This window comes from Malaclemys terrapin, chromosome 10, assembly GCF_027887155.1.
Source record: "Malaclemys terrapin pileata isolate rMalTer1 chromosome 10, rMalTer1.hap1, whole genome shotgun sequence".
NCBI classification, from domain to species: Eukaryota; Metazoa; Chordata; order Testudines; family Emydidae; genus Malaclemys; species Malaclemys terrapin.
In genome coordinates this window covers 71,764,797-71,790,562 of record NC_071514.1, presented here as the reverse complement: position 1 = coordinate 71,790,562, position 25,766 = coordinate 71,764,797, and the positions used below count along the sequence as shown (strand labels likewise).

The 25,766-nt window shown below is 48.2% G+C and overlaps 1 protein-coding gene across 1 annotated transcript in view; it reads right to left on the bottom strand.

The window, feature by feature from the left end:
• LOC128843978 (putative short-chain dehydrogenase/reductase family 42E member 2) overlaps positions 1–23,496 on the bottom strand; it is a 45,342-nt gene extending 21,846 nt beyond the window's left edge. Inside the window, exons 1-5 of the mRNA XM_054041172.1 lie at positions 23,371–23,496; positions 5,599–5,953; positions 4,274–4,369; positions 3,453–3,513; positions 1,108–1,226 (exon numbers count right to left, since the gene is read on the bottom strand). Of these exons, the coding sequence (XP_053897147.1) occupies positions 1,108–1,226; positions 3,453–3,513; positions 4,274–4,369; positions 5,599–5,922 (600 nt within the window). The 5' untranslated portion in view covers positions 5,923–5,953; positions 23,371–23,496. The remainder of the gene's footprint in view (positions 1–1,107; positions 1,227–3,452; positions 3,514–4,273; positions 4,370–5,598; positions 5,954–23,370) is intronic.
• Between the last annotated feature and the right edge of the window lie 2,270 nt (positions 23,497–25,766).

Below are 25,766 nucleotides of genomic sequence, written 5' to 3'. Positions count from 1 at the left end.
GAAACCTATCAACGCCGCAAGCAGCTAGATTGGTGATATATATAATTTTTTTAAACCAATGGGTTAACTAAAATGTATCAAAGTGAATCTAGGTAACTAACAATAACTAATCGTTCTGTAGGTGAAGAGACACAGGCTCTGTGGGGTTCTGTCTCATAGCCATGGGTGCTAAGAAGGAACCGAAAGGCAATTGAGGCTGCCCCACCTTTTATACCCTTGGCTACAATGGTCACAAATAATCCCAGGGCTCAGGCACAGCCCCAGTGGACACATCTATTCAAGAAGAATCTGATCTCGCATCCAGGGCCGGCTCCAGGCACCAGCTTAACAAGCAGGTGCTTGGGGAGGCCAAGGGAGAGGGGTGGCACCTGCGGCAATTTGGGGGCGGGCGGTCCCTCACGCCCTCTAGGAGCCAAGGACCTGCCGCTGAACTGCCGCCACCGATCGCGGCTTTTTTTTTTTTAATTATTTTTTTGCTTGGGGTGGCAGAAATGCTGGAACCAGCCATGCTCGCATCCATGGGGAGCATGATCACCACTAAGATTGGAATCTGTGTAAACAAACAGTCAAAGAAGAAGAGGTGACTCCTAAACACATGAGGTGTTCTGAGGCCAGGGAAGAAGAGCGAGCGGTGAGAGTGGCTAAGGCTCAAGGAGCTCCAGATTCCAGATGCTGAACATTCCCTCAGAGAGGATAGCAAGTTGGATGAAATTAGAACAGTCCCCAGGCTACTCTAACTTATACTTGGGCTGGGTAGAGAATCAGGGAGCCAAAAGACTCCTTGACGGCCCACTGCAATAAAGAATCTTCCCATTATTTTCAATTTCAAATATTTTAGTTTGTTTATTTTTGCAAGATCCCAAATGTATTTACTTATGGATAAAGACTGAATAATTGATCGCAGGCCACTCTTAGAATAATCTCACAGCGGTTAAGTCAGAGCTCTGGCAGCAATAGCTACCTCTACCCAAAGACAGACTGATACTAATAATTTAAATAAATGCCCTCTATAGAAGCTTCTTTGGAACACAAATACAGTTTCATAAAGTTGGACAGCAGTGCTTTGCTGTGGATCAAGCTGACAAGGTCTGTTGCAAAGTAAAATACCTTTTCTAGTGGAAAATATGGTACAGTTTCCTCATCTCCTTCTTCAATGGGATTCCCTCCAAACACCACATTCACCGTACTAGTATATATCAGCCTTGGGATATTTCTTTGTTTGCAAACTACAATAATACACAAAATACATTATTTTAAGAAAAAGGGAAGAATATGAAAATCCACATGAGCTGGCAGCTAACATTTTCTTGTTAAAGGCAACTACTGCAAACATAAGAAGGGCAGTCTTTCAGTTTTAGCATTATTTTTAAATTAACATAATAGCTTTTATTCATATAGAAATATTTCATTCAAAATATCTCTTAGTTAGTGTCTATATAACACTTTGAAAATGGAAAGTGCTATATGAATGCTATTGTTATTACCAAGTGCTTTACAAACTACATACATGCAACAATCACATCACCACAGAATGTCAGTCACTAGTTGGTGAGGGGTAGTTATTTCTGTGAGTACAATTTGATGGAAATAGAAAGCCCTGCTGTATTTCAGTAACATCACATTATATATTTTTACTGTGTCTGATTGAGTTAGAAAAGGAGATCAATATGCACATGCATGTGATCATATGGAATTATAAATGACCGGCATCATCTTTTCTTACGGACTGTAGCTCTCCCTGCTGAAGTCACCTTAGCCCATGCTTGAGCAGTACGCAGCTTTGCAGGTAGTGCTGCTGCCGCCTGTATCCCTGCCACCTCCTTGCTTATTTGTACACACCTCCATGAGGTTATCTCCATTTTCATCTTCTGAGAACTTAAGTGTGATAGGAAACAGAGATGTCTTCTCAAATGTCTTAGTGGAAAAAAGTTTCCCAAACCATCGTCTCAGGGATTGAGGAAAAAAGGTGGAGACAGCCTTCCAAGTGTTATGAAGGAGAACAGAATGCTCCTCACACCTTCCTTTTCCAAAGTGCTATGGAGGAAAACTCCACCAAAATATGAGAGAGAAAACAAAACAAAAAAATCTTTGGCCAAATGGGATTCAAATCCACCATCCCTAATATTACAGCTGACTCATTAATCCCTTGTGCCAGTGTTCTGGTTGGGTTTGAGGTTTCCACACTCCATTTTTGTATGTAGGAACTCTTATGCAGACACATGCATGGGTATACTAGGTAGTGCAGGGGTAGGCAACCTATGGCACGTATGCCGAAGGCGGCACGCAAGCTGATTTTCAGTGGCACTCACACTGCCCGGGTCCTGTCCACCGGTCCGGGGGGCTCTGCATTTTAATTTAATTTTAAATGAAGCTTCTTAAACATTTAAAAAACCTTATTTACTTTACATAGAACAATAGTTTAGTTATATATTATAGACTTATAGAGAGAGACCTTCTAAAAACATTAAAATGTATTATTGGCACGCAAAACCTTAAATTAAAGTGAATAAATGAGGACTCGGCACACCACTTCTGAAAGGTTGCCGACCCCTGAGGTAGTGTGTGGGGAAGGAACAGCCAGAAGCATGGTCCAGCTGTGTTAGTAACAGCACCACTGCTTGGCTGCCCACAGGCTGTGGTGACAACAGCGGGGAGAGCAGCTGTCATAATAGTGACTGAGAAAATAGTTACGTGGTTGCAAATATATGGGGGGAAACTCTGCCTTTTAGCAATGTGTACTCTTGGTAAACCAGCACATGAGAAATCTCAGCGTGTATGTATCCACCCCAATTCTTGCTCCATTATAAACCTATGGAGACGTGACTCTGCAAATTCTGTGGCTCCAGAGATAGTTTCTGGTTGGGGCTAAAGAAGGAAATATTTGGAATATTTCAATGGATATGTTCCTTGATTCATTCTTGGCTTTGCTTACCACTTCACTTCAGCTATTTTTGCTCCAGGTAGACATAATCTGCCGTGAAAGAGGGGGACTGTGCCTGGACAATAGGCAACACAAAAGTGGGTAAAAATTAATCCTGCTTTTGCCTTTGCTGTGAGGGCAAAAGCAAAAATAATTTTGATATGTACAATATAGTATGAAAAGCCATATCAGCAGAAACTGAACTGTTGTCATTTTCCTGAGATTGTTGCTAAATGGACAAAATATAATGGAAAAAGCCAGGTATCCTATTCACGGGCCAGTGCAAAAAGCAAATTTTCCACATAAAATATAGTAAGAAATACTTTAAATATATCATAATTATGTTACTTTAGGGCTTCATTCTGCCACCCTTACTCATGCTGAGCAGTGCCTTACTCTGTGAATAAGGATGGAAGAGTTGATCTTTGTCTGCCAAATCAATACACTAAAAACCTGAAGTGAATGGGAGTCTTTTCCACTGACTTCAATGGGCTTTGGATCAGGTCCCAAGAAGGAAAATCTAGGTACATACCATCAATGACTACTTTTGTTCCATTGACATTTATGGATTCAAACTTTTCTTTCTTTTGTAGCTAGAAATAGAGAAGTTGTACAATATCTAATTAATTAAACAATTTCAGTTCATCACACAGCTTTGTAATTGCCAAAAACGAATGCAGTTATATCTGCTTTGCTACTTATTTTATTGTTTTATTTTCTTGCAAACCTCACGTCTATTTTTTGCGTCCGTTCATGTAAGTAAAGTTTAAATTTAAAAAAAAGGGGATGGGGTGTGAAACAGATCCCAAGGCCTCAATTATCTGTTCGGCCCAAGGTATGATTGGCATAGAAATGAGAGCTGGGAGATGAGAGATTTATACACGTATGTGCTTTCCCATATTCTGGGGCCTGGCCATGGCCTTGTCCTGTCCTCCGCCATCCACCCTGCCCAATAAACTAGAAGCCTCAGGGTTGCTTTAATTAATCTTTAGTATAACATTCTGATTATTTTGGGCTCTGCACTAGGTTAATGACTTGGTGCTTAGTATTTAATAAATGCCTCCTCATTCCCTAATTAGATTATTTAACCTTTATAAATAACTTTGGCTTACGCTTTAAACTAAGTTAATTTAATCACATTAATCAGAAGCTTAAATTACTTGTAGCTGTGGGCTCAACATTTGTTTTCCACAAACATTTAAATGAATAAAATTTCACATGTATAAAAGTTTTAATAAATATTAAAAAAAAGTTTGTGAATATTTTTTTCCTGTCATTTACCCACCTTTATGTGAACAATATACTGCTACTTTTAAAGGTTCCAGAGAGCTAAACAATAAGAAAACTACTCACGTGTTCCAGACCTGACATTCCATACGAAGCCACATGAAAAACACAGTCAACCCCTCCACAAGCCTTGAATACTGCTTTACAATCCCTCACATCACCCTGTGATAAATCAGAAAACAATAGATTTGGCCAGAAAGGTATCATTTATAATTTTTCATATAACTAATAATTATTGTTAAGAAAAATCTAAAAGTAATTCTGCTGCCGTTCACACAATTGCTTTGCTAACTAATATGCAATAGGCTTTTACAAAACTGTGCAGAAAAGTCCCTGATAGCGTATTTCATTTGGGACAATAAAAATGTGTATACTATGGTTTGATTGAATGGTATTATGTTTTTCACACCTGGTCCTGTAGCCCTTATGATAGCAAAACTAGTTTGACTTGAATTGGAGTAACATGTGTCTAAGAGCTGCAGGATTAGGGACCAATTCTAATAAGTCATGAGTGGGAGGGTTCAGTGATTTGCAGTGTTGCCACCCTGAGATAAGAGTGTTAAATTTTACTGTATTCATAATAGATCAGACATCAAATCTCATCTTTTGCAGTTTATTAAAACATATACAAAATCTGGTCTCCAATAGGTTATTTTAAACATGTTTCTGCTAGTTAGACATTTGCTATTTAATTGACATAAATGCTAGTTCTGTGCAAAGTTTCAAGGTAGATCATATCCCTCTAGATGGATATAAAAACAAACATGAAAGTTCTATGGCAGGGTGGTGAGATTTCAACATCAGATGTGACTCAGACTACTATCATAGAGCTAATAAAATAATATATCTTGCACCTCAAGTTCTCAACGCATTTCACAAATATGATTTTTTTTAAGCTTCACAACACCCCATGAGTCAGATAAATAATTAGATCTAGCCAGTTTACAGTTTAAGTGTAGACACACAGAGTGGTGAAGTGAAGTGCCCAAGATCACACAACAGTTCCAGTGCCAGGAATAGACCATCCAGGCATTCCAACTTCTAATCTGCTACTCTAACCACTAGATGAGAGCATCACCCTTCCGTGATTAGTTCACATATACGCTGCAATTTTTTTTTTTTTGGTTAAAATGTGGGAAAAATTTTGTTTAGTGGATTCTGACAGCTTGATCCTCAGATGGTGTAAACTGGCAGTGCTCCATTAATTTTGATGAAACTACGCTGATTTACACCAGCTGAAAATCTTGCACATACTTTCTAATGAGGTCTTTGACATTGCTTATGACAGTCCTGTGTTCCATGAAAACTGCTGAGATGACAACTTGCTGTTGTACACAAGAGTAGAACAATTCATTTAATTTGATTGTTGTTAAAATGTAATTTTACCATACCTGGAAATACATGGCTCCATTAGGAACTTCCCATATAGGCTTTTGTATATCAAAAAGAACAACAGTGATTCCTAATTTGGTGAGAGCACACCCCAGGTTGTATCCAAAGTAGCCTCCACCTCCTGTCACCAATGCCTTTGCGCTTTTAAGATATGGTCCAGCTTGTCCATTCAGTCTGCAGTCAGATGATTGGTTCCAGTGGGGCAGTACCCCATCAGCCCTAGTTTGTATCATGTTTACAGATTGAGCGTCCATTTTGAAAACTCCTTCACAGAGCTCTGGGGTGCAGATAATTCCACTAAGTTTCACATTACAAAGCTCCATTCATGACCGCAAAGGGTTTTCTTTATCTAACCTGTTTAGAAGGCATAAAGATAAATGATAATAATAGTTGCAGGATTTCCAGATATAAAAAGTAACCAATATAAATGCTCATTGATATGTTCAGTGTTAGTCGTTTTCTTTTTCATCACAAATTTCATGTGAAATGAAAAGAAATGCTGGCATTCTGCAAACATTGCACAATAACAGCTTATCAGTTATAAAATACTTTAAAAAATAGTTTATTGAAAATATTGTACCCTGAAAAGGTTCACAATGTTTGCGTATATTGATGTCCTATATAAATATTAGCATAGCATAAAAGAAAAAAAATTGATGAGTTTATATTTGATCAAGAGAAAGACTATAGCAGAATGTCCCAAACTGCTTGCATATATCACTTTATTCCATTTTGTGTCAAATTTACTGTTAATAATAACAATCAAAAGTTGTTACCATCTAATGACTGTTTGCCTGTGCAAATGAATTTAGGGATCTCTGTCCAGTTTCTGTTAGCATCTGTCCTCATTATAAAATTCACCACTGCACTTGGCACCTTTGCAGCCTCAGCAGAATGACAACTGAATGGGCAAGGAGATTACACTAATTCCATTACTTCTAGGGTGGTCTGTCCAGGTTATGGTGCAGGCACAGGAGGTCTGCATTGTTATTGCTTGTGCTGTGTGTGTTCTGAGGAGACACTAAGAGTATGTCTACACTACGGGATTATTACGATTTTACAGAAACCGTTTTTTGAAAACAGATTGTATAAAGTCGAATGTATGCGGCCACACTAAGCAGATTAATTCGGCGGTGTGTGTCCATGTACTGGGGCTAGTGTCGATTTCTGGAGCGTTGCACTGTGGGTAGCTATCCCATAGCTATCCCATAGTCTCCTCCGCCCATTGGAATTCTGGGTTGAGATCCCAATGCCTGATGGGGCCAAAAACATTGTCGCGGGTGGTTCTGGGTACATCGTCCCCTCCCTCCTGGAAAGCAATGGCAGACAACCGTTTCGCGCCTTTTTCCTGGGTGAACAGTGCAGATGCCATACTGCGGCAAGCATGGAGCCCGCTCAGCTCAAGACAGCAGTCATGAACAATGTAAACACCTCGTGCGTTATCATGCAGTTTATGCTGAACCAGAACCTGCAAAACCAGGCGACGAGGAGTAGATGACGGCAGCGCGGTGATGAGAGTGATGAGGACATAGACACAGACTTCTCTCAAAGTACGGGCCCCAGCAATGTGGACATCATGGTGTTAATGGAGCAGGTTCATGCCATGGAACGCCAATTCTGGGCCCGGGAAACAAGCACAGACTGGAGGGACCGCATAGTGTTGCATGTCTGGGATGATTCCCAGTGGCTGCGAAACTTTCGCATGCGTAAGGGCACTTTCATGAAACTTTGTGACTTGCTTTCCCCTGCCCTGAAGTGCCAGAATACCAAGATGAGAGCAGTCTTCACAGTTCACAAGCGAGTGGCGATAGCTCTGTGAAAGCTTGCAACGCCAGACAGCTACCGGTCAGTCGGGCATCAATTTGGATTGGACAAATCTACTGTGGAGGCTGCTGTGATCCAAGTAGCCAATGCAATCAAAGAGCTGCTGATATCAAGGGTAGTGACTCTGGGAAATGTGCAGGTCATAGTGGATGGCTTTGCTGCAATGGGATTTCCTAACTGTGGTGGGGCGATAGATGGAACCCATATCTCTATCTTGGCACTGGAGCACCAAGGCAGCGAGCACATAAACCGAAAGGGGTACTTTTCAATGGTGCTGCAAGCACTGGTGGATCACAAAGGACGTTTCATCAACATCAACGTGGGATATACCTATACCTATCTCATAGAACTGGAAGAGACCCTGAAAGGTCATCGAGTACAGCCACCTGCCTTCACTAGCAGGACCATGTACTGATTTTTGCCCCAGATCCCTAAGTGGCCCCCTCAAGGATTGAACTCACAACCCTGGGTTTAGCAGGCCAATGCTAAAACCTCCGAGCTATCCCAACCCCCTAGGATGGCCGGGAAAGGTACCTGACGCTCACATCTTCAGGAACTCTGGTCTGTTTCAAAAGCTGCAGCAAGGGACTTTCTTCCCAGACCAGAAAATAACCATTGGGGATGTTGAAATGCCTATAGTTATCCTTGGGGACACAGCCTACGCCTTAATGCCATGGCTCATGAAGCCATACACATGCAGCCTGGACAGTAGTCAGGAGCTGTTCAACTATAGGCCTTTTCCTATCTACCTGGCCAGTGCATCTGAGTTGAGAGCGCTGTCCAGAGCGGTCACAATGGAGCACTCTGGGATAGCTCTCAGAGGCCAATACCGTTGAATTGCGATCACACTACCCCAAATTCGACCCGGCAAGGTTGATTTCAGCGCTAATCTCCTCGTCGGGGGAAGATTACAGAAATCGATTTTAACAGCCCTTTATGTCGAAAATAATGGCTTCATTGTGTGGACAGGTGCAGAGTTAAATTGATCTAACGCTGCTAAATTTGACCTAAACTCGTAGTGTAGACCAGGGCTTAGTCTTATCTTGAGTGCAGGAGACTGGACAACCTATTGAGATCCCTTCCAGTCCTACCCTTGGAAAATCAACTGGCAAACAGACACCCTGGAATGTAGTGCCTCCTCACAACACTCCAGTAAAAGCTTTCTGGTCATAGAGAGATAAAACTTTGAATTTAAAGATGAAATATTGTATAGGAGATGGAAGGTATCAGCTGGTTGTACTAAATACAGTGAAAATGGGGGGATGAGATTATGTCATGATCTTAAAACTGCTGGACATAAATACTCCCACATCTTGAATACTGCATGTTGATCTGGTCACCCAATCTCAAAAGAGATGTATTATAATTGCAAAAGGTACAGAGAAGGGCAACAAAAATGATTAGGGGTATGGAACAGCTTCCATACGACGAGAGAATAAAATGACTGGGATTGTTCAGCTTGGAAAGAGATGACTAAGGGGGGGATATGATAGAGGTCTATAAAATTATGAATGGAGTGGAGAAAGTGAATAAGAAAATGTTATTTACTCCTTCATGTGGCGTAAGAACTAGGGGTCACCCAATGACATTAGTAGGCAGCAGGTTTAAAACAAACAAAAGGAAATACTTCTTCACACAATGCACAGTCAATCTGTGGAACTTGTTGCCGGGGATGTTGTGAAGGCCAAAACTATAAGAGGGTTCAAAAAAGAAATTAGTGGGGGATAGGTCCATCAATGGCTATTAGCCAGGATGAGCATGGATGGAACACCATGCTCTGTTCTGTTCATTCCCTGTGGGGCACCTGGCATTGGCCACTGCTAGAAGACAGGATACTGAGCTAGATGGACCTTTGGTCTGACCCAATATGGACATTCTTATGTTCTTAATGACCAGCACATCCCATTCCTTTTGATGACTTATAAACAGCAGTCAATGAGTACAAAGCGTAACCCAGTGCTCCTCGTGTTTGGGCATGAGCTAGGGACCACAGCAGACCTCTTGGTTGGAGTTCCTGAAAAGGGACAAAGGGACTTGGACTATGTAGAAACACTACAACCTTGTTTTGTCACAGGACCAGGGCCGGCTCCATGTACCTGCTGAGCAAGCTTGTGCTTTGGGCGGCAGATTCTAAGGGGCGGCATTCCGTCCAATCCTAGAGTGGCATGGCCGCCCTTTTTTTTTTCCGTTTGCCGCTCCGGCTGCCCTGTAGGGGGCGGTGGCGCGGAGGAGGGGAGCGCCCTGCTGGGAGCGGGCTGCGCACTCTGTCTGCCCCAGCCAGTGCCAGGTCTGCAGCAAGCCCGGCAGCCCGTGTCCTTCCCTCCCCTCTGACCTTCAATTCACCTGCAGGCAGGAGCGGCGTGGAGCCCTCCTGGCAGGCGGTGGGGCGGGAGGGGCCGAGTGGCGAGCGCCCCGGCTGAAGGAGGCCCTGGCCACCACCCTTCTCTCTCTCCCCCCACACTAGCTGGGGCGTGCACTCTGCTGCTCAGGGCACGTCCACAGCGCAGGGAGTCCCACTAGTCAGTGCGGCCGGGGGAGGCAGCCGCGAGCCGCCAAGTGGCACTGAAAAAGTTTGCACCCTGGCTCCGGCTGCCCTGAATGGTGGTTTGTTTTTTTCTTCGCTGCTCCGGCCGCCCTGCACATTTTTTTTGTTTGTTTGTTTTTTCTTGCTTGGGGCAGCAAAAAAGCCAGAGCTGGCCCTGCAAAGGACAAAATCAACAGTTATCCACAATGACCAAGTAAAGAGATATCAAAGGGTGCCCTCCAGATCTGAGCATGTAACTGTGGATACTGATGCTGGGAAAGTTGTGACAGTAAACAGTCCCTCTCGAACAGAATGGGCAGGAACTATCACAGCCAACAAGTTCCACAGAAACAATAGACATGCCTCAGGAGAACACTGAAAGGAAAATTCCTTTTCAGCCTGAGTCCAGCACTTCCCCTCACTTCAGTCTTTGTTCCTCAGCTGTTTGCAGGAGTCTCTTTGGGTGGGGAGTCATTGAACAACCTCGATGATGTCGCTCCCCTGCCTTAAATAGCTTTTACATATAGTGGGAGCCCTTTGTCTCCAAGCTTCGTTCCCACACCAGTCAGTGGAAAAACACTGGTATTCCAAGATGGAGTCCAGTATCAGGTGACCTGGTCACATTGCCCCTATAGTGCCACAGCAGCCATTGATTGGAGGCTGTTTGTAGCATCCTCAGGAAGACTCCCTGGTGGGAGATTAACTTCTTCTAAGACCTATTATTTTCTGCTAATAGGGTGACCAGATGAGATCAATCGGTACCGCAAGCCTGGGAGGGGAGGAGAATTAGAGCAGCGCTGGCATGCTCAGCGGAGGAGAGCTGGGGCAGGCTCCCCAGGCAGGGTTAGCTGCCATGGCGGGCGGGGTTAACTGCCGTGGAGAGGGGCAGGGTTAGCTTCCGCGGGGAGGGGCTCCCCAGGAGGGGGGGCTTTCAAGGGGGGTAGCTGCTGCGAGGGGGGGCTCCCCGGGTGGGGTTAGCTGCCGCGGGGGAGGGGGGGACTCCTCGGGTGGGAGGGGCGGGTGGGTGTGGTTAGCTGCCACGGGGGCGGTGGGCGGGGTTAGCTGGGGGAGGGTCGCAAGGTGGAAGTTTCGCCTAGGGCGCGAAACTTCCTTGCACCGGCCTTGCTCCTAATGGCCCTGTAACCTGAATGGGCTCTTCCCAGCCAGCCATCTAGACTGACAATCTTTTGCCTAGTGGGTTTTCCCCAGGTGTAAACACATTTGTGATACAGATACATAGTCACTATTCCTACCTTCAGATACAAAAAATGAAACATGCATAGGAATGGGACAATCATATTCAGTAAATCATAACCTTTCCCCTTGATACTTGACACCATGCAAGGCACTAAATTTAGCTGTATGGAGTGGAAATCCATCAACCTCAACAAAAAACTTGCACAGATACAGACAGACATCATCTTCCTCTCCAAATGCAAACAGATGGACATCATACCAAATGGACTGAAGGTAAAAAATCCATTGCAATCGACGTACTACACTGACTATGGTGAGAGACTGTGCCACACACTCTCAAAGAAACTGAGGAACCATCTGATCAGCATCCTGTACAGCAGACAGGAGAAGATCAAGATTGAGCTCTCAGAACTGGAGACTCTCATACAATACCAACCTTCCACACAAACTTCCACGTGGCTGGACTTTACAAAAATGAGACAAGCCATTTACAATGCACACTTTACTTCTCTACAGAGGAAAAAGGACAGTAAGCTATCTAAACTCCTACCTGCCACAGGGGGCTACAACAGTGGTACCCCTCAACTCATCTAACAACATTGTCAATCTTTCCAACCACACACTTAGGGTATGTCTACACTACGGGATTAATCCGAATTTATATAATTCGAATTTGGGAAACAGATTGTATAAAGTCGAATGTATGCGGCCACACTAAGCACATTAATTCAGCGGTGTGCGTCCATGTACCGGTGCTAGCGTCGATTTCTGGAGCGTTGCACTGTGGGTAGCTATCCCATAGTTCCCGCAGTCTCCCCCGCCCATTGGAATTCTGGGTTGAGATCCCACTGCCTGATGGGACAAAAAACATTGTCGCAGGTGGTTCTGGGTACAGCCTCACCCCTCCCTCCCTCCCTCCCTGCATGAAAGCAACGGACAGCAGACAACCATTTCGCGCCTTTTTTCCTGGGTGAACACTGCAGACTCCATACCACGGCAAGCATGGAGCCCGCTCAGCTCAAGACAGCAGTCATGAACATTGTAAACACCTCACGCATTCTCGTGGAGTTTATGCTGAGCCAGGACCAGAAAAACGAGGCAAGAAGGCAGCGGCGGCGGCAGCGCAGCAACAAGCATGATGAGGACATGGACATGGACATGGACACGGACACAGAATTCTGTCAAACCGCGGGCCCCAGTGCTTTGGAGATCATGTTTTTAATGGGGCAGGTTCTATCCATGGAACGCCGATTCTGGGCAAGGGAAACAAGCACAGACTGGTGGGACCGCATAGTGTTGCAGGTCTGGGACGATTCCCAGTGGCTGCGGAACTTTCGCATGCGTAAGGGCACTTTCATGGAACTTTGTGACTTGCTGTCCCCTGCCCTGAAGCGCCAGAATACCAAGATGAGAGCAGCCCTCACAGTTGAGAAGCGAGTGGCGATAGCCCTGTGGAAGCTTGCAACGCCAGACAGCTACCGGTCAGTCGGGAATCAATTTGGAGTGGGCAAATCTACTGTGGGGGCTGCTGTGATGCAAGTGGCCAAAGCAATCATTCAGGTGCTGCTATGAAAGGTAGTGACTCTGGGAAATGTGCAGGTCATAGTGGATGGCTTTGCTGCAATGGGATTCCCTAACTGTGGTGGGGCAATAGATGGAACCCATATCCCCATCTTGGCACCAGAGCACCAGGGTACCCAGTACATAAGCCGCAAGGGGTACTTTTCAATGGTGCTGCAAGCACTTGTGGATCACAAGGGACATTTCACCAACATCAACGTGGGCTGGCCGGGAAGGGTTCATGACGCTCGCGTCTTCAGGAACACTACTCTGTTTAAAGGGCTGCAGCAAGGGACTTACTTTCCGGACCAGAAAATAACCGTTGGGGATGTTGAAATGCCAATAGTTATTCTTGGGGACCCAGCCTACCCCTTAATGCCATGGCTCATGAAGCCATACACAGGCAGCCTGGACAGGAGTCAGGAGCTGTTCAACTACAGGCTGAGCAAGTGCAGAATGGTGGTAGAATGTGCATTTGGCCATTTAAAAGGTCGCTGGCGATCGTTACTGACTCGCTCAGACCTCAGCCAAACCAATCTCCCCATTGTTATTGCTGCTTGCTGTGTGCTCCACAATCTCTGTGAAAGTAAGGGCGAGACCTTGATGGCGGGGTGGGAGGCTGAGGCAAATCCCTGGCTGCTGATTACGTGCAGCCAGACACCAGGGCGATTAGAAGAGCACACCAGGAAGCGCTGTGCATCAGAGAAGCTTTGAAAACCAGTTTCATGACTGGCCAGGCTACAGTGTGAAATATCTGTTTGTTTCTCCTTCATGAAAACCCGCCCCCTTTATTGACTCATTCAATGTAAGGAACCCACCCTCCCCCTTCCCCCAGCTTGCTTTCAAACCAAATAAAGTCACTATCATTTAAAAATCATTTATTCTTTATTAATACATTATAAAAAGAGGGAGGGAACCCGAGTGGGGTTTGGGAGGAGGATCGGCGGGAAGGAAAAGGCCACTAAAAAAAGGTTCAAAAAATGACAGCCTTTTGCTTGGGCTGTCCACTGGGGTGGAATGGGAGGGTGCACAGAGCCTTCCCCCCACCCCCACGTTCTTACACGTCTGGGTGAGGAGGCTATGGAACATGGTGAGGGGGGAGGGGGTTATACAGGGGCTGTAGCGCCAGTCTGTGATCCTGCTGCCATTCCTGAAGCTCCACCAGACGCCGGAGCATGTCTGTTTGCTCACGCAGCAGCCCCAGCGTTGCATCCTGCCTCCTCTGATCTTCCTGCCGCCACCTCTCATCTCGAGCGTCTCTCCTGTCCTCACGTTGGTCCCTCCTGTCCTCACGTTCACTGTCTTCTTTCCTATACTTTGAAACCATGTCCTTCCACTCATTCAGATGAGCTCTGTCACTGTGGGTGGATTCCATGATTTCTGTGAACGTCTCGTCTCGCGTCTTCTTTTTCCGATGCCTTATCTGTGATAGCCTTTGGGACAGAGGAGGGAGGCTTGAAGAATTTGCAGCTGCTGGAGGGAGGGAAAAAAGGAGAGAATTTTTTAAAAAGATACATTTTGCAGAACAATGCTTATACTCTTTCACGGTGACCAACACTATTCACATTACATAGCACATGTGATTTCTGTGCAAGGTTGCATTTTGCCTCTTAATATTGAGTGCCTGTGGCTTTGCTGCTAGAGATCACAGACGCAGGTCCGGGCAACAGAATTCGGCTTGCATGCGGCCATGGTAAGCCATTGTCTTTTGGCTTCTGCGCCCTCCTTTCCCACATACCAAGCAAAGCCTGTTGAGTGCTGCGGTTTTCCTGTTAACATTCAGCAGCAGCAGAAAACAAACTAACCCCCCCCATTCCAATTCTCTGGATGATCGCTTTACCCCTCCCCCCACCGCGTGGCTAGTATCAGGGAAGATCCCTGCTAGCCAAATGCGAAAAGCTCTGGGCCAATTCCCCCCCCCTCGCGCTTGGCTAACTGCAGGGAAGGATTTCTTTTCAGCCACAGGCAAACAGCCCAGTAGGAACTGCCACCTCTGTCCCCTTAATTAAATTCCCGTATTTCAACCAGGTTACCATGAGCGATATCACTCTCCTGAGGATTACACAGCAAGATAAAGAATGGATGTTGCTTGAATGCCAGCAAACACCGGGACCATACGCTGCCAGGCTTTGTCATGCAATGATACCAGATTACTTGCTGCAAGCATGGCGTGGTCAAGTGTCCTACCATGGAGGACGGAATAAGGCTGCACTGCCCAGAAACCTTGTGGCAAAGCTTTTGGAGTACCTCCAGGAGAGCTTCATGGAGATGTCCCTGGAGGATTTCCGCTCCATCCCCAGACACGTTAACAGACTTTTCCAGTAGCTGTACTGGCTGCGAATGCATCCCAAGTCCTCAGGGCAAAGTAATCATTAAAAACCCTTGCTTTTAAAACAAGTTTTATATTTTAAAAGGTAAACTCACCTGAGGTATCTTCCATGGGGTCGTGGTCTTGGATACTGGGTTGGGAGGGTACTTCAGTCAGGCTGAGAAAAAGATCCTGGCTGTTGGGGAGAACGGAGTGCTGGGTGCTCTCTGAAAGCTCGTCCTCCTCCTCCTCCTCTTCCCCGTCCACAGAATCCTCAGGTGTAGCTGATGAGATTATCCCCGCCTCGGAATCCACGGTCAGAGGTGGGGTAGTGGTGGCGGCCCCCCCTAGAACTGCATGCAGCTCGTCGTAGAAGCGGCATGTCCGCGGCTCTGACCTGGAGTGACCGTTTGCCTCCTTTGTTTTTTGATAGGCTTGTCTGAGCTCCTTGACTTTCATGCGGCACTGATCTGAGTCCCTATTGTGGCCTCTTTCCATCATGCCCTTGGAGATTTTTTCAAAAGTTTTTGCATTTCATCTTTTTGAACGAAGTTCTGCTAGCACTGAATCCTCTCCCCATATAGCGATCAGATCCAGTACCTCCCGTCCGCTCCATGCTGGTGCTCTTTTTCGATTATCGGCCTGCATGGTTACCTGTGCTGATGAGCTATCTGTGGTCACCTGTGCTCTCCAGGCTGGGCAATCAGGAAATGAAATTAAAATGTTGGCGGGGCTTTTCCTGTCTACCTGGCCAGTGCATCCGAGTTCAGATTGCTGTGCAGAGCGGTCACAATGGTGCACTGTGGGATAGCTCCCGGAGGCCAATACCATCGAATTGCGGCCACACTAACCCTAATCCGAAATGATAAAATCGATTTTGGCGCTACTCCGCTCATCGGGGTGGAGTACAAAAATTGATTTAAAGAGCCCTTTATTTCAAATTAAATGGCTTCGTTGTGTGGACGGGTGCAGGGTTAATTCAATTTAACACTGCTAAATCCGAATTAAAGTCGTAGTGTAGACCAGTCCTCAGCCCAGCAGAAAAGTCTGTCCTATCTCGGGGACTCTCTTTCTGTCCCACCATCCCCACGAATACGATACAGTTCTGCGGTGATCTGGAAGCCTACTTTCGTCGTCTCCAACTCAAGGAATATTTTCAACGCACCACTGAACAGTGCACTGACCCACAGGAACCCTCCTACCAACACTACAAGAAGAAGAACTCTGCGTGGACTCCTCCTGAAGGTCGAAATGACAGACTGGACCTCTACATAGAGTGCTTCCACAGACGTGCACAGGCTGAAATTGTGAACAACATCACTTGTCCCATAACCTCAGCTGTACAGAACGCAATGCCATCCACGGCCTCAGAAACAACTCTGACGTTATAATCAAAGGGGCTGACAAAGGAGGTGCTGTAGTCATAATGAACAGGTCGGATTATGAACAGGAGGTTGCCAGACAACTCTCCAAGATCACATTCTACAGGCCATTATCCTCTGATCCCACTGAGGGATACCAAAAGGAATTACACCATCTGCTCAAGAAATTCCCGGCTACAGTACGGGAACAAATCTACATGGACACCCGCCCAGAACCCCGACCAGGGGTATTCTACCTGCTACCAAAGGTCCATAAACCCGGAAACCCTGGATGCCCCATCATCTCAGGCATTGGCACTCTTACAGCAGGATTATCTGGCTATTTGGACTCTCTCCTCAGACCCTACGCTACCAGCACTCCCAGCTGTCTTCGAGACACCACCGACTTCCTGAGGAAACTACAATGCATTGGTGATCTTTCTGAAAACACCACCCTGGCCACCATGGATGTAGAAGCACTTTACACCAATATTCCACATGAGGATGGACTACAAGCTGTCAGGAACAGTATCCCTGATGAGGCCACAGCACGCCTGGTGGCTGAGCTTTGTGACTTTGTCCTCACCCACAATCACTTCAGATTTGGGGACAACTTATACCTTCAAGTCAGTGGCACTGCTATGGGTACCTGCATGGCCCCACAGTATGCTAACATTTTTATGGGTGACTTAGAACAATGCTTCCTCAGCTCTCGTCCCCTAGTGCCCCTCCTTTACTTGTGCTACATTGATGACATCTTCATCATATGGACCCACGGAAAGGAGGCCCTTGAAGAATTCCACCTGGACTTCAACAATTTCCACCCCACCATCAACCTCAGCCTGGACCAGTCCACACAAGAGATCCACTTCCTGGACACTACAGTGCAAATAAGCGATGGACACATAAACACCACCCTATACCTGAAACCTATTGACCACTATACGTATCTCCAGCTTCCATACAAAACACATCACACGATCCATTGTCTACAGCCAAGCCCTAAGATACAACTGAATTTGCTCCAACCCCTCAGACAGAGACAAACACCTACAAGATCTTTATAAAGCATTCTTAAAACTACAATACCCACCTGTGGAAGTGAGGAAACAGATTGACAGAGCAAGACGGGTGTGACGAACTGGGCCTGTTCTCACGGTGGTCTGTGAATGCTGACAGGGGAGTGTGCTGGGATAGTCTGCATTGCAGAATGGGATCTGCCCGAGGGCGCATACCTGAGTGTGTAACATGAGAACCCAGGAAGGGGTTGAAGGCGAGGCGACTCCTTAGCCCGGGAAACTGAACAAAGGCTGTGGGAGGGGTGGTAAAAGGAGAGTGCTGGAAGCAGGGAGAAGGAGGCTGGAGAGATGGCTGGGAGGCAGGGATGGCTCTGACCCCCCCCAAAGGGGGGTGGGCTGGCATGCCCTGGGACCCCAAGCTGGAACTAACTGAGGGGGGGCCCTGTTGTCTGTGCCTGCAAGACCTGTCTTGGACTGTATTCCTGTCATCCAAATAAACCTTCTGCTTTACTGGCTGGCTGAGAGTCGCAGTGAATCTCGGGAAGAGGGGTGCAGGGCCCTAACTCCCCCACAATCCGCAACAACTGGTGGCAGCGGCGGGATCTACTGCACCCCGTGGACGGCGCTTCCTGCAGTAAGTGACTGGGGAGCAGTAAAACGAAGGGGGATTGACGGGGACCAGGCGCGCTGAAGAGTGAGAGAGGGACGGTTATTACCCCTGGGAGTGTGTGACCAGCGAGAAGGACTTTTGCAGTAACAGGGTCCCCCGAGGGGATCGCAGCGAGTGGTCCCAGGGGCGGAGGAGTCTGCAGCTCGACCCTGGCAGAGAGGTGGTGACCTCGAGAAGGGCTGGCACACTAGGGGGCCCCCTGGGAACTGTGGGGAGCTGTGAGCACACAGGCCGGTGAGTGGCCAGCAGGAAGATGTATGCCAAGCGGCTTAAGAGCGACCTGGTGGAGCTGTGCAAGCAGAGGCGGCTGCGCATTGGGAGGCTCACCAAAGAACAGCTCATTGACCAGCTGGAGGCAGAAGATCGCGCGAATGAACTGATCCCTGTGTCTCAGGGAAGCAGCCTGGCAAATGCAGCGCAGGCACCAGTGTCTGTCCCAGCGGGGAGTGGTCAGCCGGCTGCTGAGGGCTTCCCGAGACCCCTCCTTCCTATGCCTAGGGGAAGGGTGGGGAGGAGCCCAGCAAATACCGAAGGCGCCGTGACCCCCCCGGCCAGCAGGGGGTCCCCCCGGCGAAGCTCGCCGGCCAGCAGAGGATCCTCCCGGCGACGTTCGGCATCCGGGGAGCGGAATTGGCTGGAATGGGAGAAAGAGCTAAAACTGAGAGAGCTGGAGGATCGTGAACAACAGAGACAGCATGAACGGGAGGAGAAAGAGAGACAGAGACAGCATGAACGGGAGGAGAAAGAGAGACAGCATCAGCGTGAACGGGAGGAGAAAGAGAGACAGCATCAGTGTGAAGAGAGACAGCGTCAGCAGGAACGGGAGGAGAATGAGAGACAGAGACAGCATGAAGAGAGACAGCGTCAGCATGACCTGGAACTGGCGAGATTGAAGGGCAGCGAACCCCCGGCTGCGGTGAGTGAGGGGGGACCCAGGACTGCACGGAGCTTTGATAAGTGCATCATGGCCCCATACAAGGAGGGGGAGGACATGGATGACTTCCTGGAGGCCTTTGAGACGGCCTGCGAGCTGCACCGGGTGGAGCCCGCGGACAGACTCCGGGTCCTTACCCCCTTACTGGACCCCAAATCCGTGGCATTGTACCGCCAACTGGGAGAGGCAGAGAAAGGGGACTACGAACTATTCAAAAAGGCCCTGCTACGAGAATTTGGGCTGACTCCTGAGATGTACCGGGAAAGGTTCCGGAGTCAAGATAAAACCCCTGAGATCTCATATCTGCAACTAGCCGTCCGCATGGAAAGATACGCCAGCAAGTGGGCTGGTGGGGCCCAGACGAAGGAGGACCTGATTAAACTGCTGGTACTGGAGCAACTGTATGAGCGGTGCCCATCCGACCTGAGGCTGTGGTTGGTGGACAGAAAGCCAGAGAACCCGCGACACGCCGGGCAGCTGGCTGATGAGTTTGTAAAGAGCCGGTCAGGGGGTGGCAGGGAGGAGCCCCAAAGGAACAGGCCCGCCGCGATGCAGAGAGAGAGTCACCCTGGGACCTCCCAAAGGGGGAATATGGGGAATCCCCTCCCACGGGGAAGGCCCAGCATCAGGGACAACCGACCGGCTCGAGGGGACCCACGGGACCTGAGCTGCTATTACTGCGGCCGAAGAGGCCACGTTCGGGCCCAGTGCCCCAAGCTCAAGGACAGACTGAGCAGACCGAACCCGCACCGGGTTAACTTGGTAGAGGCCCAGACGGACGAGGGGCCGGCTTCCCACGCGAGAGGGGCTGGCAGCTTATCAACTGCTCAAGAGAGAGAAGGGCCCCCGGCCAGCTTCTCTGGGGGGCCAGATGCTCCGGATTCAAAGTTCTCCGTTTACAGGGTTGGCGCGGGGCTGTCCCTGCGGAGCGAGTGCCTTGTTCCCCTGGAGGTGGATGGGAAGAAAGTTTATGGATACTGGGACACGGGCGCAGAGGTGACACTGGCCCGGCCCGAGGTGGTGGCCCCAGATCGGGTGGTGCCCAACACCTTCCTGACCCTGACCGGGGTGGGCGGGACCCCATTCAAGGTTCCCGTAGCGAGGGTACACCTGAAATGGGGGGCCAAGGAGGGCCCCAAGGACGTGGGAGTGCACCACCATTTGCCCACTGAGGTGTTGATGGGGGGGGGACCTAGAGGACTGGCCAAGCAGCCCCCAGACCGCCTTAGTCGTGACCCGTAGCCAGAGCCGGCGAGGGGCACTACGCCCTGACCTTGGGAAGGATGTCCCACCGGAGGCACCGAACCCTTCCCGGGTGGGGAGGGAACACCCAAGGACAGGCCACGGGGTGGCTGGGGCTTCCGACCCAGCCGACGAGAGGGAGCAGGTCCCCATCCCTTCCCCAGCCGCCGAGTTCCAGGCCGAGTTGCAGAAGGACCCCTCCCTGCGGAAGCTAAGGGGCCTGGCTGACCTCAGTGTGGTACAGACCATGAGGAGAGGATGCAAGGAGAGGTTCCTGTGGGAGAAGGGGTTCCTGTACTGAGAGTGGGCTCCCCCGGGGGAAGTGGAGTCGTGGGGGATCAGGAGGCAGCTGGTGGTTCCCCAGAAGTTTCGCCACAAGCTACTGTACCTGGCCCATGACATCCCTCTCGCAGGGCACCAGGGGATCCGGCGCACCAGGCAGAGGCTGCTACAGAACTTTTACTGGCCCGGGGTCTTCACCAACGTCCGGCAGTACTGCCGATCCTGTGACCCCTGCCAGAGGGTGGGGAAGGCCCGGGACAAGGGGAAAACAGCTTTAGGACCCTTGCCCAGCATAGAGGAGCCTTTTCGGAGGGTGACCAAGGTAAAAAGGGCGGCTCTAAACCAAGAGAGCCCAAAGCACAGACCTCCAGACTGGAGCGCTGGGAGAAGACCACAGCCCAGTTGGAGCCCCAGAGGTATGGGGGTGGGAAAAGGGCGCAGGCCGCATAAACCTTCCCACATGCGAACTGCGAGTGCCATCAAGCACCCCCAACCTAAGGGGGAGCGTGAAACTGGAGTGGCCTGGTGTAATTCCCACCAAGGAATGGGAGGGATGCGGGGGCATCCATGGGAACGGGGGTAGGTTCGAACTTCCCCGGGTCACTGGCTAAAGTGACCCTGCTCAGTTTGGTCTCGAAGGGGGGAGAGATGTGATGAACTGGGCCTGTTCTCACGGTGGTCTGTGAATGCTGACAGGGGAGTGTGCTGGGATAGTCTGCATTGCAGAATGGGATCTGCCCGAGGGCGCCCGAGGGCGCATACCTGAGTGTGTAACATGAGAACCCAGGAAGGGGTTGAAGGCGAGGCGACTCCTTAGCCCGGGAAACTGAACAAAGGCTGTGGGAGGGGTGGTAAAAGGAGAGTGCTGGAAGCAGGGAGAAGGAGGCTGGAGAGATGGCTGGGAGGCAGGGATGGCTCTGACCCCCCCCAAAGGGGGGTGGGCTGGCATGCCCTGGGACCCCAAGCTGGACCTAACTGAGGGGGGGCCCTGTTGTCTGTGCCTGCAAGACCTGTCTTGGACTGTATTCCTGTCATCCAAATAAACCTTCTGCTTTACTGGCTGGCTGAGAGTCGCAGTGAATCTCGGGAAGAGGGGTGCAGGGCCCTAACTCCCCCACAATCCGCAACAACGGGTATCCAGAAATCACCTACTACAGGACAGGCCCAACAAGGACAATAACAGAACACCACTGGCCATCACATACAGCCCCCAGCTAAAACCTCTCCAGTGCATTATCCACAATCTACAACTTACCCTGGAAATTGATCCCTCACTCTCACAGACCTTGGGAGGCAGGCCAGTCCTCGCTTACAGACAACCCCCGAACCTGAAGCAAATACTCACCAGCAACTATACACCACACCACAGAAACCAATCCCTGTAGCAAATCTCGTTGCCTACGCTGTCCCCATATCTACTCTGGCGACACCATCAGAGGACCCAACCACATCAGCCACACCATCAAGGGCTCATTCACCTGCACATCTACTAATGTTATATATGCCATCATGTGCCAGCAATGCCCCTCTGCCATGTACATTGGCCAAACCGGACAGTCCCTCCGCAAAAGAATAAATGGACACAAATCGGACATCAGGAATGGTAACATACAAAAACCACTAAGTGAACACTTCAATCTCCCTGGTCATTCTATTACAGATTTAAAAGTCACTATCATTGAACAAAAAAACTTCAGAAACAGACTTCAAAGAGAAACAGCAGAACTAAAATTCCTTTGCAAATTTAACGCCATTAATCAGGGCTTGAATAGGGACTGGGAGTGGCTGGCTCATTACAGAAGCAGCTTTTCCTCTCCTGAAATTAACACCACCTCATCTATTACTGGGAGTGGACTACATCCACCCTGAATGAATTGGCCCTGTCTCCACTTGTGAAGTAACTCCCTGCTCTCCATGTGTCAGTATATAATGCCTGCATCTGTAACTTTCACTCTATGCATCTGAAGAAGTGAGGTTTTTACCCACGAAAGCTTATGCCCAAATAAATCTGTTAGTCTTTAAGATGCCACCAGACTCCTTGTTGTTTTTGTAGATACAGATAACACGGCTACCCCCTGATACTTGAAACCTTTCCAATCATATCTCACATGGCCTTTATGTCATAATCACATCATAATAATAATACTGCAAAGACTATGGAGTAGTGTCACAGTGGGTAGGAGAGAACACACAGAAACTAAGAACAGGGAGAGGCATGAATGCCAAGCAGGAGCCTGTAAGCATTGCGTGACCCTGGGAAAAGTTTGAGAGCGCTTTTGGGTTCGATGTTGGCTAATGACATTTGGTAAGCTAATTTCATTCTTGGTTCCTTCTGCGTTCAGAGTCACAGGGTTTTGTACATTCCTTGTAAATAAATAAAATTAGTCCAAAGAAATACCTGACTGCCACCAATTTCTATGCCCAGCTGGAACATCCGCAGGGCGCCAGACTTTGACTAGCTGCTTGGATCAAAAGGGGCAACAGTTCCCCAAGGAACTGGAGAGTTCCTCAAGAAATGTCCTTTCACAAGCAGGATATTACATAAAATCTCTTTTTAAAACCACTTTTGGCACCAGGACATTCATCACCATCAGACAGTGTTAGAAAATGCTCACTGCATTTTAAGTGCTGTATGGAAATCCCAGTCAGAAATTTGTTTCCATCATCTATTACATCACTCTTTCTGTTTCGTTCAATTTGTGATTCACTCAAGACTTGTATATAATCAATGTAAATATGCTCAGGGTTATGTCTAACAAGGTCCAAATACGGTGGGTTCATCTTTAGCTTCCCCGCTGCAATCCCGATCACAAAAGATGCAGAAAAGCTATAAAGTACCTTACTACTTACAGTTAGTAATTGTCCTGGCTCTTCCTTATAAATGTGAGGGTGAAAACTCTCTTCTGTGGATGTTTATTAGCACCAGGATAGCAGGAATCCTTAGAACAGCATGTCGATGTTCCCAAGTGTGCTCAGGTTCTTTATATTGCCCCATAATTTCAAAAGAGAGAAATGCTTTCAACCGGTAGTTGGAATCTGGCTGGAAGCCAGGCCAGGGCAGGGCTCGGCTTATTTCACTTCCCTCCCCAGAAGGGGGCTCTGTCAGTCTTCCTTCTGTCAGCCTCTTCTAAACAGGGACAGGTCTCACTGAATCAAGGTCTTAGCTTATGCACTGTTGAGGTCCACAGACAGCATGAATATAACATTAATTATTAATATTGCAATTCTACATATAAATGGTACAAGCAAAGCTATGTCTCATATGGGTGTATTTTGAATGAGGGAGAATTCTGAACAATAAAATATACGGAATTTTAAATTCCCTTTTGAAAAACACACAGGAAAGTCTCTTGTTTAAAAAAAGTGAGAAAAAGTATTTTAAAATGAACCCTTCACAGAATATATCTTCCTCCCAACTGAGTGAGACTTTTTTGGTTTCATCTAATCCAACACACACAGACTAGCTGAAGTATTTTCCCTGTGGACCTAGATTTGCAGCACTGTTTTGCATGTAGTTAATACACAGTGAAGAATGAATGAAAAATTCCTGGAGCTGGCAGTAGCTAGTTTAAAAAAAATGTATTCAGATCTTTATAGATCAACATTTGTTGCTGTAAATGCCTTACCACTTTCATCTTGATTTATACAGTCTCAACCCTAATACTGCAAACATGTACAAAGGTGCTTAAATTTAAGCATACAGATTGTCTTATTGATTAAATTAATACACGTGCTTTAGTATTCGCAGGATTGGGGCTTTTGTGCACATAGAATCAATGAAGTGCAGCAGCATACTGGTGCATGGCACATGGGGAAAAGGAGATATTCATAAACTAAGACTACATGCTTTTACATTAGGACTTGATTGATTGTATAAAATCCTCTGAAAAAAAGATCTCAAAGAGCTTTTTCAGGTATTCATTGATTAAGTATCAAAGCGTCATTTGAGGCCCATTTTCCAAAAAGTTAAACTAAGATAGAGAAATTAAAGCCATATTTCGGCCTAAGTGACCTGCCCGAGATCATGGAGCCTGTGGTAAAGCAGGGTATTTAACCCAGGAGTCCTGTATCCAAGAACATTTGGTCTTTTCAATTTAAGTCCAATAATAGCCAACAGTGGACAAGGAGATCTTAAAAATGACACCCAGTTAGGTACATCTTAGCACAAAACTAGGCTTGTACTTTGATTAAAAAGAAATGAAAACCTATTTATGCCATTTGTAAACTCAGGTATATTTTTAAAGTGAGAGATGGGTCATTTCACGTAGCAGGTAATGAATTTTTTTCAGCTTACAAAATTTGCTCTGAAATTTTTAAATATTCACCCCAGTGAGAAAGTTTCCAGAGAAGTTTGTGGAATTCATGCAGCTGGGGTGCCTCAAGTGAGAGGATGACTGCATGCACTGATTTATTGTTCTTTCCTGTGAGGATGGTGTACAGATAAAGTTATTTGTCTTTTAGGTGATACAGATGTAGCATCTGCCAGGTAAGGTGGCTTAGCTGTCTATCTCAGCTTTAGGACAGGGGCTGGGGAGTGTGCATCTATACAATGGCATTGTTTTTTATGAGGTTAATTCATCCCCCACGTCAGCCTGAACTGGCTCTAGGTGTAGGGTTACCATATTTTAAGTGTCCAAAAAGAGGACCCTCCAAAGGCCCCAGCCTTGCCCCAACTCCGCCCCTGCCCCACCCCCGGGCCCACCCCAACTCCGCCCCCTCCATTGGACGCTTCGCCCCTTGCCCCTCCCCCTCCCCTGCTTCCCGCGAACATTTGATTCGCGGAAAGCCTGAAACAGCAGGCAAGCTGGGGTGGGGCGGCACGGCTCTGGCCCCAGCCTCTCCTGCCTGGCTTGGCTCGGGCCCCGCCCTGCCGGCCCCGAGCATTGCCGGCCCCGGCCCAGCCCCCGGCCGAGCACCGCCCGGCCCCGGCCCAGCACTCCTGGTCGAGCACCCCTGGTCTGGCCCCAGCCTGGCCCCCAGCCAAACACAGCCAGCTCCAGGCCCCGCACCACCGGCTCCAGCCCTGGCCGAGCACCCCGGCCCTGCACCGCTGGCCCCAGCCCGACCCCCAGCCGAACACCGCCAGCCCCGGCCCCCAGCCGAGCGCACCGCCGCCCCCAGCCAAGTACCACCGGCCCCAGCAGCTCCGGCCCCCGGCTGAGCACCGCTGGTCCCTCCCTCCCTATTTTCCCGGACATGTCCGGCTTTTTGGAATTTCCTACCGGACGGGGATTTGAGGCCCAAAA